The sequence below is a fragment of the Drosophila pseudoobscura genome, chromosome 2 (assembly GCF_009870125.1).
Source record: "Drosophila pseudoobscura strain MV-25-SWS-2005 chromosome 2, UCI_Dpse_MV25, whole genome shotgun sequence".
In the NCBI taxonomy this organism is placed as follows: Eukaryota; Metazoa; Arthropoda; class Insecta; order Diptera; family Drosophilidae; genus Drosophila; species Drosophila pseudoobscura.
In genome coordinates this window covers 28,617,261-28,633,151 of record NC_046679.1, presented here as the reverse complement: position 1 = coordinate 28,633,151, position 15,891 = coordinate 28,617,261, and the positions used below count along the sequence as shown (strand labels likewise).

Sequence of the window (15,891 nt, the reverse complement as noted above, 5' to 3'; positions counted from 1 at the left end):
ATTGCTTAAACCCAAGAACTGTGTGTAATTGAGACATTTAAGACACAGCAGGGGCTGAAAACTTTCTCAAAATCTCACAAGATATTCCAGAAAACCCATAAAAAGTGCGTATAAATTCTACAAGTCGCCAACACTCAATGAAATTGATTAACACAGCCATAAAAAGATACACGAATGCAGCGGCAGACACGAATCTTGGCTAATAAAATGGTTAAAACACAGGACAAATAAGTACACAAATTTTTTATGGACCAAAAGTTTTTGGCACGATCTCTGGCCATAAAATTACGGTATAAATATAGGAATACTCTATCTAGGGGTAAAAGTTCAACCAAAAATAAAGCCAAATATGTGGAAAAACTGAAAACAAAACATTTTCATTGTGGTTATAAATTTTCGGAGAGATTTAGCGATGCAGCCAACAAAAAGTCATAAATAGTTTTACATTTCATTAGCCAGGCTTTGTGAACTGTTCGGAAAACACCAACAGATATGAAAGTTCCAAAAATTTAGAAACATTTTCCTTGTTTATTCAAAAATCAAAAGGCACTCACACACAGACCTTTGGACCCGCTTTTTTTGGGGTATAATATTACGCAAACAATTACGGAATTGAACGTCACAGACAGACACAATCCTCTTACCACAAATAATTCACTCAAACAACAAACAGCTCTCGAGCCACTCGGCCGGCCAGACGGCCTTTAATTAATGACTCTTTATCGAGAGTAAATAAATATTCAAGCGATATCCCCCCTCCCCCGTCCCCCTCCCCATCCCACTAGAAAATGTGCATAAATTGAAATAAATAAAAACTAAATTAAACGCTGGAAACCTATTGATTATTCAGAGTAAAAGTCGTTGATGATTTTGTTTATTGTTTAGTGCCTGATAGGGTTTACACATTTACGGAGTGTTTTGCATTCCCGGGGGATTTCCGATAAAGTTTAGACTCTTATTTCCTTCGGAATCCCAAGGGGGGCAATCATTTGATAGTGCCAGAATTATGTTTCAAGAAATTATAAATAAAAAACGGGTATTATCCGGTTTTCGCAAATTTTTTGCTATTAAAATTTGGGAAAAATTTGTATGAATTGAAATCCGTTTGCTCCCTATATTTTTTTAATATTTTTATTGTCTAATAATTAAAAAAAAAATCATTTCCATTATTTCTGGTATCCCAGCTCTCTTCCAGTGTGGCTTAGCAGGCAAGGCCATAGCCTCTAAACGAGTACTATCCCAATAGCATGAGTGGTATTTCTATTAAATTACAGTTCCCGATATTTTTGTATTATTTTCATTCTCTAATAATTTAAAAAACAATCTTTTCCCTTATTTCTGGTATCCCAAACGCAATTTCCAGTGTCAAAAACCTTTAAAAAATCGCCCAGCAATTAATCAAAACCGAAAACGAAACGCAAGTACAAGTTCAAGTGGAATATTCCTAGAATAAAACACATCAGCGCCGTGGTAGCCACAGAAGTAATTTATGTGCAACTTGCTCGGCGGCCATGGCCCATTAAGAGCACAAATCTGAATACACCCCCGAAAAAAAAACGCGACACGAGGCCCTCGACATCTCCTGAGTAATGGAATACTACGATGTCTTCCAGGGGGAGGGGGGTAGGGGGGGAGGGACACATGCAATACACGAGCTCTCGTTCTCGCTCTCGCTCTCTCATTCCCATTTTTATTTTCGCTTTCGCCACACTTTTCATTAAGTATGTTGTTTTCCCCCGGCTCGGCGCGTACAACTAATTAAGCTATTTTTAACAACAGAAACAAAAAGTAAAGCGAACTTTTCAGAGGCACGCACAGAGCGGCACAGCGTCGGTCGTCAGTCGACAGTCGCAATGTCTGGCAAGATCGCGTGCCACAAGGGGGCTGGGCGCGGCAGAGCTGGGGGCAAGGCGCAGCTGTGCTCAATTAATGTCACTTTGCTCATGATTTCAATTTGGGAGATACTAGCACGTATATCTGGCATTTAAACAGAGAGGAAACCACTCGCCAATTGCCTAAATGAAGGCAACTCTATCGAGAGCCTTTGCTGCTAAGCCACACTGGAAGAGGAGGGAAGAGCTGAGTCAGCCATGACTGGGAGCATGTTTTGTTTAAACTGGAAGGCCCCTCAATCTCACAAATAGTGCAATCAATGATAAGCCACACTGGAATAGAGACGGGCAGAAATAGAGGGAGCAAGCGCAGGGCAGAGGTGGAGTCAGTGGCTTCTGCGAAGTTCTGAGGAGCTCTCAGTCTAATAAATACTGGAGTAAACGGGGTCTATGGTATATAGCTTTACTGCTAAGCCACACTGGGAGAAAAACAGGCAGAAGAAGAGAAAGAGCTGTTGCAAGATTTAGTGGCTTCTGGGAATTGGTATACTATATTCTAAAGACCCTTCAATCTCATAAATAGTGGAGTAAAAAGGCATATATCTGATAAATTATTATCTGTACAGCTAAGCCACACTGGGAGAAGAGGAAATAAAGCGAGGGAGAGATGGTAGAGAGCTGGTTTTCTTTATTCTGAAGACCCTTCCATCTCCAAGGGATTATAAGGGTTTATTCAATGACCAATAAGAAAGTCTTTCGAAAACTATAAAATACCTAGATCTCAGAGACTTTACGATGGGATTTCTGTGCTCTTCAGAGATGTTTATGGTTATAAGATATATTTACACATATTTTCACTCGCTTTTCAGCCCAGAAAATGATCTCCCAATCCAAATACAGCTGTGCGGGGGACTATAGCTTTCACAATATAAGAGATAAAAGACTTTTATTCAATAGAGTTGTAGATATAGCTATTATCCCGCATAAATACCGAATATCATCTAGATTGGTTGACTAAAGATCTTTCCTTGGTTACCAAACCAGAATAAACCTAATTTTTGTAGAGAACATAGCCTAATCGAAAGATCATCAGCAGATTTTCTTCTAAGGAATGAAGAATACCATTTTTGCAAAATAAATATATTTTAGACAAAAGATAGACACATTTTAACATTGAATTCATTCGCAAAAGTCACGCCCACATGGTTTTTTGGTAGGCGAAACGAATTTGTTAGTGTTTCTGTTTTTTTTTGTTTAATTAAAAAGCGCCAAATCGAAATTTAAACATACATATGTCTGCCTATCCACAGATATATGTAGAGCCCAACAAATAGCTAGAGAGAAGTGTATACTATATATATAAAATGATAAAAGTATTTTTTCCGTAACGCTTTGATTGCATTTGGAAATTTATGATCTGTTCGAGAGGGGGTCTAATATTAGAGATGATTTTCCAACGGCCCAGAGATTAATTGTGAAAATTTACATATACACGGGCTATACTTATAGATATTGTATCTGAAGTTGAGTTAAGACCGGACTGGTTTTATGGGTCCCCGGGGGTAGCGTTTAATGTGCGCTGTTCTGTCGTATGGGGGCCTTGTTTTTATGGCCACTGAATGCACTTTACACCTCGCCCATTAAATCATTCAATATTCGTGTGGTGGGGCCTCGGTGGAGGTTTCCGTGTGGGGGAGCGCCCTATTTGTCATACAGATTAGAGGCACACAATGCCTCAATCAAGAGCGTGTGTCAAAGATTTATGGGTTACACTGATTACGGATTACAGAAAATTGAACTACAAAATGATTTCCCAATCAAATTACAGCCGAGCGGGGGTATAATCACATATGAGAGCTCTCAACGAGTACTATCCCAATAATATTAGAGAGCTTCCTACCAATACCCCTTTCGATTCCATTTTCTAATCACAAACTGGTTCTTTGTGAGTGGTATTTTTATTAAATTATAGCTCTCAACGGGTACTATAATTTTAGAATAATCATACATAGCCTTGTTTATGGATTATTGGGGAAATTTCTCAACAAATTACAGCTCAAAAGGTTTAATAATACCTGAGGAAGTGCCCCTTATATCTAAGAGAACTCCAAGTACTCCCAATAATATTCGAGAATTTCTTAATCAAATTCTACTTGTGTAACGATTGATGAAAGAATTATTTGCCCATGATATTACAGAACTTTCCCATCAAAACTACAGCACCTATCCATCTCTTATTCTAGATTACTTCCTCATCAAATTAACATTCCATTTCTCAACTAACAAATTGCAGTTCTTTCCTCACAGATAAACCCTACATTTCCAATCAAAATGTTTCTTTAATTTCCCCATCATTTTACAGCCTCCAAAAGTTCTCTAGAGTAAACATTTCGTATTTCGTAGGCGCCTAAAACCCAGAAAATATTGTAAACAAAACAGTTTTGTTTTCGTTTTCTAATTAAAGCTCACCGAAATCGACACAGAACACAGAAAACAGAAAACAGTCAACATAAAAAATATAAATTACGAAAAACAAAAAATATACAACAGCCTAGCAGAAAAGCTAGAAACAAAATTCCGAACAAAACGCCCGGAGGCTAATAAATATTTTTCGGTGAGCAGTGCAAAAACGAGTTTCAAACCAAAAAGAAAAAATCAGTCAATAATAATTTCAATAAAAATGCAAACCACCAATATATAAATTATGAAATTTCAGCGGTTTTCGGAGGACGGGGGAGGGAGGGGGGCAGAGGATGGGGAATCTCATTTGCATTGGCGCCAAAGGCAGAGCGGAACAGAGAAGAAGAGAAACCCGAAAACAGAGAAGAGAAATGTATGTTGTTGGTTGAAGTAGGAATTAATTATAAGGATAAAATAAAAAGAAGCCTTACCTGATCTTGACAAAAGTATCCAAAGCCAATGATGCCTGCGATGGCGAGGAATAAACAAAATACAATGATTTTTCGTATTTTGGAGCGTGGTTCCATTTTCTTGATTTCATAAACACCGCTGGGTAGCAATAGGGAAAAATCACTATCAACTTGTACTGAAACGTTCTTATGCATATCCCCGGGATGCATGTTCCATACCCGTAAAGGATCCCCGCGGTAACAGAACAGAACTAGAACTAGACCTAGACCTACAGCATCGATGACAAGATTCGAATCGAATCCAATCGGTTATCGGCGAACCGCAACCGCACGCAAATCGATGGGTAGACCCACTCAAACATAGTTCCCAGTCGTTGCCCGATAAGAACTCGTACAAAAAAAAACAGTTCTAAAGCTCTCCCTCGACCATCAATGGAGGGGCTTTTCTTGTGTCTTCCAGTAGCTCTGCAAAGAGAGTAAAGTAAGTCGGAAATTAGTTGGAAATATATATATAATCAGAGAAGTGCTTTTGCTCCGATAAGCAATCCATTATAATGTCTCGCCGCTTATCGGACAAGTGCCGCGTCGTCAGTAGGTTAAACTATTTTTTATTAAACAAACAAAAAAATACCTGCAACGATAAGAATTTCTATAATTATAATTACTAAACTATACAAATTGTGTGTTTTTTTCTATGCCAATCATAAAGCTATATAAATTTGTCTGACGTTTTTATGGCTTATTTTTAATTGAAAAATCACTGGAAAAAAATATATTGATGAAAAGGCGTTGGGGAGATTTGCGATTGGCAAAAGAAAAACAACAACAGAAAAACTGTGCCTCATTTGTGTGGGAAATCGCTGATAAATGTACAGAAAAAAGATAAAGGCCATAAATCAAGAATTATGATGGGGAAATAAAAGATAAACTATTATTTTTGGGGAGCAAAGAATTTTGTATACCCTGAAAAAGGGAAAATACGAGTAAAATGAAATGCCATATCGGTATTTTTCTTTCTCTGCTGCAAAAACCACTGCTTGAGGAACGTAGTCAAACGATCTTATACTGCTTTGAAGCTTCTATTACTGTTTTTGACCTATAAGAACACTGCTTGATGACGGCGGGAAGCTTCTATAACTGCTTTTCATTGGAGGATAACTGCTTGCTAGCCACAGATGTCTTCCCCATCTTTCTGCGAGTGCTTTTGATTTCTAGAAAACTGCTTAACGATTCCAATTATTTTTCTTTCACCTCATAGTGGCTCTACTCTCTCTCAAGGGTAGTGTATCAAAGATAAACACGCAGAGGCAGCAGTCGGCAGGCGGCAGACGCCAACTGGCCCGACGTACCGGCTAAGCAGTCTGTTTGACGCCCAAACGGAAAGCACTTCTCCACTGGCATGTAGGCCGGTCCAGTTCCTGCTGCTGTGCATCATCGCGGCCTTTTTGGAGCCAAAGATACTGCAGTTTGTTTTAAACAAATTATGGCCAAAAGACCGAGAGTGCGGTGGCGGCATTACAGATGTCAACGGGTGTACCACATGGTGCATGCGGTGGACACATGGTGCATGCCACCAGATGCTAATGGAGTGCCACAAACACACACACTCACACACATTGTTTAGCTATTAGCCAACTTTGGAGGCAGATCTGAACCGCGTAGTAGAATTAAACAGTTCAGTAGAGAAACAACAAATAAATTAATGGAAATGCTGATCTTTCTGCGACAAAAACAAATTTGTAGACAAAACAAGCTATGTTCAGAAAAAGGTACGATCACAGGGATGTCCTCTCTGAGATCTCAGCATATGTGCGAGGATCTTAGAATAAGCGGTAACACAATGGACTGAAACTGGTCTTCGTAGGAACCTAGCTGGGACTCAACATTATTTATTTCTAACCTTTCACACTGGTTCCAACTGTCACAACGAGATCAACAGAAACTTTCAAACCCACAGAGCGGGACTGCCGTGCGTCATACCTGCTCATAAATATACCCTGAATGCACGGCAGACACAACAGCTGTTCGACTTCCGATGGTCAAACGCAATTTGGCAATTTTTACACCATTTACTTACTTTAGAGGGTCGGGCCCAGGCTTTTCTCAACTATTCACAATTTGTAGCACTTTGCACGTTTATTTATTTACATTTTTGTGTATTTGTGCGTTTCCACGCGCCTTTAGCGCGCCTTCTGTCTTTCTACGCGCATTCTGCGTGACAGTCGGACGGGCAACACAACAAAACCTCCTTTTTCACGTAAATATCTTTGATATTCGCTTCAAATTGTTTTCCACTCACTTTTCACAATTGTTTAGCAATTATAAGAATTTTTCTAGTGCGTTTCGTGTATTTTTTACGAGTTTTTAGACGAAAACAACGCGGAGCAGCGACACCACGTCCGTTTACAGTTAAAATCGGCGAACGAATGCACAAAACGGAACAGGGGAAAACACCAAACGAAAAAGAAGCCCAAGACGAAGCAGGCAAGCCAAACAGCTGATGGGGCTGCCAGAGAACTGAAGTTAATCTTTTTCACCCGATGTGGCAGCATCATCGCTAATTTTCCGCCATTTTTCTATCGAAGAAGGGCCACCACTAGAATAAAGTGTACAAAGTGGAGCTGCCAGACCGCTAGAATTGATACGTTTTTAATCGGTCTGGTAGTGCTTCAACCGACTTTGGCGGAATTTGAATTTGAAAAATGTAGTGAGAGTTCAAATTACAAGAATTTATCATTATTCGTTTATTGCATTAGTACGTATCAAATATAATTGAAACTCAATTAATTTATCGCTAATATTAATCACAGACCACAAGCCCAGCCCCGCTCTACGCATCTAATTACCGCCACCGCCTGAGGAGGAGGCGCTGGCGTTTCCAGCACTGGCCGCAAAGAGCTTCCTCAGATTCTGTAAGATGCCCCACAATACGGTTCCCGCCGAGCCAAGAGTCTCGAGGACATCGAACCCAGTGCTCTCGATGGCCGTCTCACGGTCCTCCTCCGTCTCGATGGCCGGGGAGCTAATGTTGCCGCCACTGTGGGGCGCATGGTGCACGCCATGATGCCCGATCAGGCGATGGGAGTTGGTGCGCACATGCGTATCGTTGACGCCGCCACCGCCAACGGCATTTATCAGATGCTTGACCGGCTCCAGGACGGGAATGGCCAGCTTAATGCGACTCCAGGTATCGGCCGACTCTGTGGCACCCTCGTGCTGCTCACTGGCCGTCTCCGGGTCCAGTTCATCCAGAGTATTACGCTCGCTGACCGGCTCATCGTCCGTTTCCAGGGTCACCTCCAGGCTCTTGTTGCCGGCGCCGGGAAGCAGCAGGAGACTGCCGAACAGCTGCCGCACATGAGCGGAATTCGTGGCCTCTGCTTCGTTCTGCTCAAAGTCGAACTCCTCCCGCGGTCCGGCTGGTCGTTTCTGGTTCACATAGCTGGACACGTGCAACATGCCATTGCTGGGAGTGGGTGTGGGCGTGGTAGTGGTCTTGCTGGTGGTCTGACTGCCGTTGGCTGGCTTTCCGGACGTCGTCGTCGTCGTCAACAGCAGCAACAGCACGAACTGTACGGCAGGAGACATGGAAATATTAATTGGCGCTTAATGACGATCCATACTTGTTTGAATATTGAATGCGATCGGTAATGAGGCATTCTATATGCCGCCCCAGACCTCGTGCTTTTGCAACAGACGGAACGGAGACCTTGAAATGGTTCTAATAGATCTGACAAAACTGCAAATTAGTTAGCGATTTATGGAGTAAATGTGGAATGTATAGGGAGGCTAATAAGGGATGCTTTCGTCCTGATTGAATCTCAGAATCTGTGCCAAGAATGGCTTCTAGAACAAACTTCTAAGTCAAGAAGATCCCAAAGAAACCAATGGGCTTTGAAATGGATCTTAGATACTTGGAGGATTCTGAAGAATTGCAGGCTCTTGGTAGAAAGCAAGGGAACACCGAATACCAAAATTGTTACACCTGTGCTCTTCGATCCTTGACCTATGAGGAGTACACAGTCGAAGGCCCGTTCAAGGAGCTATCGGTGGAGCCATAGAAACATCTAGTGCCTTGAAGACCCTTCTTTAAACCTTTCAAATTACGATGCTTACATGCAGAAATACCAGAAAACATATGGAACTATATGTGGAACTTGACAGTCGCGACATTGTCAATGGGGGAATACACAGAGGCTAGAAAACGAAACCGAAACCGAAACTGAAACCGAAACCACAGCCAGCAAGCCCACAAATTGAACTAATCGAATGGCCAACGGTGGGTCTGACTGGGTGACCAACAAAACAATGAGTGGGTGACGAAGGCACCTTGCTCGGTCAATGGCCAATTAATATGCTGGAAATGTCCAAGCAATTGTTGTACCCAAATTAAATTCAATATGCATTTAGAGGCCCCCCGTTCTATGATTTTCGAGAGATGTCTCTCTCTCTCTCTTTCTATGTCTTTAAGAGATTTGGATTTTGATTGGTCATTCATTAAAGAGACTAAAAAAAAGGTTTATTTTCGAAACTACTTTTTAAATGAGATTTGCCACGTTTTGCTGTGAGAAATGAGGTTTAATCCATTGATTGTTTTGTCGATGGAGAATAATATCTCGAGTTTGGAACCGATCTCTCACTATGACAATGGCCTCTTTGACTACTACGGAAAAGAATTTAAAAAACACCATCAAATAATCAAATTTTTTGGCAATGCTGGTTGGGTTTTTCAAAAATTTTCTTTCGCAAAGACCTTCTACGTACAAATACCAACAGCTAAAAAAAAACTTAAGCCAAATCGTCCCAGCCATTCTTAAATTATGTAATACTATACACTTTCCACTCTATTTGTTTATAAATTTGAAATTTTGGGGTTCTTCCAAAGAAAACTCGAATAGTAGCTCGTCGTATTTATGTCATATTTACGTCTCTCAACTACTTTAGGCATAGTCATAACACAACGTTTCCGGATAGCACAGCACAACAAACAAATATTTGAAATTCGAAATTCGTTAAGTTTTTTTTTTTGGATCATTTTAGTTTTTTGGTTCATTTAGTTTCATGCGGACAAAAAGATAATGGCGCTGTATGTAAAGATGCCACAAATATTACGCGTAAGTCCCACCGATAACGGTTCTATGAGATATACACTTGCATCAGACCAAAAGTAATGCTTATAACACCTTCTTTGGGAAGATCTGATATGTATTTAAGTGGGGTCTAAGTCCAAACCGTGGTTATTTGGGAATCATGCGGAGATCTAAGGGGATCCGAAAGTCGTCTCCGATCATAAAGGGCTCTTGGAACACAATTGATTCGCGTTTTCTAGATTATGTCTCAGTCTTTCTGTAGGGGGGATCTGTTGAGATCTGACTACTATCAAAGACTATCCAATACCAAGATTTTCGCTCTTTTAAGGCCTCAATTCTCCTTTTACCTAAACGTCGTCTTTGATCGCGGTCCCTGCCTTAGTCGTTCCCAGATTCCAACAACAAAATACACCGTCTTTCGTGGTATTTTATAGTCTTTGATACTATAATGTAAGTGCAGATATAGCGGCCATCGATATATTTGCAAAGACTGCAAGAAGTGGACAAACCCATACCAATATAACCATTTCCCTCCCAAGCAACCGAGGAGCGCTAGCGCACGACATTTAGAGAAGAGCCTGTCGGGCACATGGAGGAGAGAATAGAAGTTCTACCTATCAGCGACGAAAATTATAACCAAACTGAACTAAAATATCTAAGCGTATACATCTAAAAACTTACTAAAAGCCTTGTTTACCAAAGATAGCCTTCCTCTAGTCTCTAGAGTAACATTTGTCCCACATTTACCCTATGGCAAAGGGTGTCTGTCTGTCTAATCCGTGGATAATGTACCCATTCATATAGCTTACATAGAAACAATCGATCTAAAAACTTACTAACGGCCTCGTTTACCAAATATAGCCTTCCTGTACCCATTCGCTTATGGGACATTTTTAGAGCACCATTCGACTCCGAATGGCTCTGAATGTGCCATAGAGGAACAGGGGTATTCGTCTTTAGCTAGATTTCGTGTGTGTGGCTTTCCAAAGGCTGATTCTGTCGAGCAAAGTATGTATCCTTTTTGGCTTCACACAACATACGTATGTCATTGAGCCTTGATTCTCATTCGGCTTGTGAACACTCAACCGACAACACGGAAAAAATTTTGTTGTTTAGAATTAAAATTCACAAAATTTTCTGTAGCAGTATAAATTATATTTAGTTTCGATTTTGAAAAAACAATATGTCTGGCATTCTTGGCTGGATAAAGCCGTCAGCCAGCAGTCCATCTAAACGCCTGTCGCCGTATCTCCTGCAGATATCCCGATGCATAAGCTACCACGCGCCGGTGTTGCGGCCGCGGTTCCTTCTCAATGAGCGGGCCAGAAGACTCAAGCGTATTGGGCTGCGGGCCACGCCCCAAGCTATGACCATGAGCAACAGCATGCGAGTGCAGATGTACTCGCAGAAGACGAGCAACAATGTGTTTGCCCTGAATGGAAGGGTGAATAATCTGCGGAAGCGTGTCAGCTTCTCTGGGACCCAGGATGGACCGGAGGGAAACGCCAAGCAGAACGTCATACCGATAGGACTGATCACGCCGGAGACCAAGGATGGCAAGGACCTGAAGATAGTTATTGTCCCACTGGATATTGCCGGCATGAATGCCGAAGATCTGAAGAGCACGCTGGAGAGCATCAACCACCTGCGCAAGTATGCCAACCAGATAGAGGCCTTCTCCTCCAGCATGGTGGACGACTTCAATGAGATGATGCAAAACGCAAACACCGAGGTTCAGAGGGAACTCAAAGCTGCCACAGCAGCGGCAGAAGAGGCCGAGGAGCAGGCTCTGCAGGAGCAGCAGCAGCAGCAGCAGCCGCATTCCAGCGCCGGGGATGTGGAATTTTGGAAGTCATACACCATACCCCCGTCTGCGGAGGATAGCAATATCGATGCTATTGCCAAGGACACAATGGCCCAAGAGGGCTCTTCGGCAGCCCTCGCGTCCACAGGTTCGATACTGACAACATCGAGCCTGCCACTTGCCGCACCAGCGACCAAAACAGCGAAACTACCGAAGACCACACAGCCCAAGGTGCAGACCCAGGATCAGGCAAAGGCCCATACGCAGGCCAAGGTGCAGATCCAGAGCGAGGAGCAAGACCAGCCGCAGGGGCAGACGCCGGTGGAGCAAACTCAGGCGCCACAACCCCTGCCTAAGACCCTTCCAGTACATGACCCGGTACAGGCACAGCCCCAGGGCAGCAGCAGCAGCAGTCAGCTGATGGCCCAGCCCCCAGAACCAGAAGCCGACGCCGAATGTGATTTGAACGAGGTGAAGATTTCCGTGCCCAGGACTCTGAGCGATCGCCTGAACGAGCTGGCCATCTCCTCCATGGAGCTGTCCTTCGAGATGGACATGACCAATGTGCACGATGCCATCGAGTGCAAGCAAACGGGTCAGCAAGTGCTGGTGCCCAACAATCCCGTGGTGTCCATGAACACCCGTGTGGAGCTGGCCACGCCTGGCTTGGCCGAGCAAACAGTGCCCCTGCGATTCAATGCGCTAATCGCGGGCGTTGTCAACATCGATGTGGAGAAACTGAATCTCGAGAGCATGACCGAGGATCAGGTGCCGGACTTCAACGACGACGTCACCTCCCTGGCGGCCAATCTGTGCAGCGCCGCGTTGGAGAACGGACTGTGTGCCGATCAGAGTGCCTTCCATAAAGGAGACCTAGTGGACGATAACAACCCTATGGAGCTCAGCGACAAGCAGCTGTCGGAGATGACCGACCAGGAGTTGGTCAGTCTGAAGGAGCAGTATGCCGTCAGGCTCTCGGAGCTGCAGAGCGAGCTGTCCGCCGTCGAGCAGATGGATCCCGCGGCCACTGTGTCCGCCATTGCCAGATCGTTGAATCCGCAGCGGGAGCTGCCCCAGATATCGCCTAAGGCTCGCGCGGCTCTAAATCGCAGCCAAACCCAGAAGCACATGAAGCCGACCATGCAGGCCATGGCGGAGCCCGAGGAGGAGTTCCAGGGTCCAATGCTGCGCGATGGCTGCAAGCATGGCGTCATCAAGCCCAAGAAGAAGTGCAAGAAGACCTGTCCCCTGGGCGATCCCTGCAAGGAGGATAAGTGCAAGCGTCCCAAGAAGGGGTCCAAGAAAGCGCGCAAGAAGAAGGCCTCTTTGGGTGCATCCGAGATCCGGGCCAGTGGTGGCAAGTCTTCGTGCGGTGGCAAAAAGGATGCCAAAAAGGATCCCTGTGCGAAAAAGGATGGCAAAGGTGACAAGAAGAAGGACCCTTGTGCCAAGTTCAAGAAGGGCGGCGACAAGAAGAAGGATCCTTGCGGCAAGAAGGACGATAAGAAGAAGGATCCTTGCGGCAAGAAGGGTGGCAAGGGCGATAAGAAGAAGAAGGATCCCTGCGCCAAGTTCAAATCCGGAGAAAAGAAGGACCCCTGCGCCAAGAAGGACGATAAGAAGAAGGATCCTTGCGGCAAAAAAGGAGGCAAGGACGATAAGAAGAAGAAGGATCCCTGCGCCAAGTTCAAGTCCGGAGAAAAGAAGGATCCCTGCGCCAAAAAGGACGATAAGAAGAAGGACCCTTGCGGCAAAAAAGGAGGCAAGGACGATAAGAAGAAGAAGGATCCGTGCGCCAAGTTCAAGTCCGGAGAAAAGAAGGACCCCTGCGCCAAAAAGGACGATAAGAAGAAGGACCCTTGCGGCAAAAAGGATGATAAGAAGAAGGACCCTTGCGCGAAGTTCAAGAAAGGCGGAGATAAGAAAAAGGATCCTTGCGCCAAAAAAGACGATAAGAAGAAGGACCCTTGCGGCAAAAAGGATGATAAGAAGAAGGACCCTTGCGCGAAGTTCAAGAAAGGCGGAGATAAGAAAAAGGATCCCTGCGCCAAAAAGGACAATAAGAAGGACCCTTGCGGCAAAAAGGATGATAAGAAGAAGGATCCTTGCGCAAAGTTCAAGAAGGGCGGAGATAAGAAAAAAGATCCGTGCGCCAAAAAAGGCGATAAGAAGAAGGATCCCTGCGCCAAAAAGGACGATAAGAAGAAGGACCCTTGCGGCAAAAAAGGTGGCAAGGGAGACGGCAAGAAGAAGGATCCCTGCGCCAAGTTCAAGAAGGGCGGCGATAAGAAGGATCCCTGCTCGAAGAAGTACTCCACGTTCGCCAGTCCATGCCGCATCGACGGCCTGAACGATCCCGTGTGCCGGATCGGCGACACGTGTCAGACAGCAGTGGCTGCGTCCCACTATTCGGGCCACGCGGCAGCTCCCGCCCGCTACTTGATCTACTCGACGCTCGTGCGCCGTCACTATGGGGGCAAGCCGACGAAGACCCAGCTCTGCGGCCTGGCAGCCGGCGACGTGCTCACCTGGCAGCGTGGCTATGCGAAGAAGGACGGCAAGAAGGAGGATGGCGGCAAGTGCGCTGCCCTGGACCAAAAACTTCCCCTGAATCGTGGCAAGGACAAGAAGGCGCGCAACGAGCTGCGCACCGACTGCTACGTCGACGGCGAGGAATGCCCCAAGAACTGGTGCACCGGAAACTGCGCCAAAGTCCGGTTTCCCCGCAAGAAATGCGACAAGAATAAGAAGAAGAAGAGCGGCAAGAAGCACAAGTCCGGCAAAGGTGCGTATACCGTGTAGATTCCTCTCCTCCCCCTCCTAACTCCGATTGAAACTGTCTACCCCCCAAGGCAGAAGGAAATAAGTTGCTATCCCTGGAGTCAGTCCCTGCCCTGGCCCTGGCCCAGAGGCAGCGGTGGAACACAAGGGACTTCACTTGCCAGGCCGAGACTCAGCTCGGTAACGATCGAACCGGATATATGATCCATGTTCCAAGGCGCTATGAGATCGAGATGTTGGAAGTACCATTGCCCTGTCCCAAGGAGTATGGTAAGTGGTGGATCCTTCTCCCTCTATTTTCGACGTCACTGACGATCATCTCCATTTCAGAGACCATCATTCGAGTTGGTTCGGTTGCCCTCAGCGGTTCCGATATACACATCTATGAGAACGGTAATGAGGACATGAAGGAATTGACGCTGGGGCACGAGGCCACGGGATTTGTGGAGGAGGTGGGCTCTCGTGTCCAGAATCTACAGCTGGGCGATCGTGTGGTTTGTGAGGCGACCATTACCTGCGGCTCCTGTGACCTCTGCAAGGAGGGACGATACCAAATGTGTGAGCGCCTGTGGTACAAGGGCTTCCTGGGCACCCATCAGATCCACCATGCTGATCTCTGCCACCGACTGCCCGACAACATCACCATGGAGGAGGGCAGTCTCATCCAGACGCTTGCCTCGGCCTGTGCCGCCTGCCTGAAGGCTGGAATATTGCCCATCAGCAATGTGCTCATCATTGGATCGGGGTGCACGACAATAGCGGCGGGACTGGTGGCCAAAGCCCTCAGTGCCAAGCAGGTGACGATCGCCACCAACATGGAAGCGACACAGCATATGGCCACACGCGAATTTGGCCTCGATTGCGTGCTGTACGGCACGAATGGAATGTACAGCGAGGAGCTGGAGGCCATCTACTGCAAGGCCAGGGATTGGCCCAATGTGGTCATCAACTTTGCCATCTCCGCCCAGACCATGAACCTCTCCATAATGGCCCTCAAGCCCTGCGGTATTTGTGTGCTGGCCGAATGTGCTTCGGAGGTGGCCAGCTTCAATACCGTCGATCTACTCATGAAGAACATCAAAATGAGGCCCAGCTTTCGATGCGCCAATATGTGGGTAAATCATGCGAGTAATGCATTCTATAATAACTGATATCCTTCGGCAGGTACCCCATAGCCTTGCAGCTGATGGCATCGAGACTGGCGCCAATGCGCAAATTAATTGGAAAAACATATCACATTACCAAAGTGGACGCAGCCTTCCAGGAAGCCCAGCACGAGTCGAACACGGGCATTAAGAAAATTATAGTCAATTGCTCGAAGGCCGATACCGGCCCAAGGACATTGAGAAGACGAAAAGTATAACAAGTCGATTAGAAGACACAACACAAATCAGTTCTTGTGCACAAGACACAGTAGTAAAATTCCAAATAAAATTCAGTACAGTTTTTAAATTGGCTTTCCAGAGGGATTTGAACGGGTGGTGGAAATAAAACAAAAAGGTTTTGAAATTTGC

General features: G+C 45.1%; 3 protein-coding genes across 8 annotated transcripts in view; 1 reads left to right on the top strand and 2 right to left on the bottom strand.

Moving 5' to 3' along the window:
* Hs6st (heparan sulfate 6-O-sulfotransferase) overlaps positions 1-7,239 on the bottom strand; it is a 108,779-nt gene extending 101,540 nt beyond the window's left edge. The window contains exons 1-2 of the mRNA XM_033385175.1: positions 6,780-7,239; positions 4,724-5,167 (exon numbers count right to left, since the gene is read on the bottom strand). Coding sequence (XP_033241066.1) covers positions 4,724-4,912 — 189 coding nt within the window. The 5' untranslated portion in view covers positions 4,913-5,167; positions 6,780-7,239. The remainder of the gene's footprint in view (positions 1-4,723; positions 5,168-6,779) is intronic.
* Positions 7,240-7,431: 192 nt separating this feature from the next.
* Positions 7,432-9,013, bottom strand: LOC4803076 (uncharacterized). The gene is made up of 2 exons (XM_001359838.4): positions 8,819-9,013; positions 7,432-8,272 (listed from the first exon to the last, which is right to left on the bottom strand). Exons 1-2 carry the CDS (start codon positions 8,873-8,875, stop codon positions 7,541-7,543), a joined length of 789 nt encoding a protein of 262 aa, XP_001359875.4. The 5' UTR covers positions 8,876-9,013; the 3' UTR covers positions 7,432-7,540.
* Positions 9,014-9,658: 645 nt separating this feature from the next.
* Positions 9,659-15,829, top strand: LOC6897909 (uncharacterized). Of its 6 annotated transcripts, XM_033385094.1 has the most exons (6): positions 10,861-13,450; positions 13,484-13,525; positions 13,772-14,381; positions 14,453-14,647; positions 14,708-15,488; positions 15,542-15,829. In XM_033385094.1, exons 1-6 carry the CDS (start codon positions 10,976-10,978, stop codon positions 15,738-15,740), a joined length of 4,302 nt encoding a protein of 1,433 aa, XP_033240985.1. In that variant the 5' UTR covers positions 10,861-10,975; the 3' UTR covers positions 15,741-15,829. The 6 variants fall into 6 exon arrangements, with proteins under 6 accessions (XP_003736898.3, XP_033240985.1, XP_015038270.2 ...); XM_003736850.3 differs by adding an exon at positions 9,659-9,816 and having other exon boundaries at positions 11,051-14,381; XM_033385088.1 differs by having other exon boundaries at positions 10,862-13,450; positions 13,484-14,381.
* Positions 15,830-15,891: the final 62 nt, after the last annotated feature.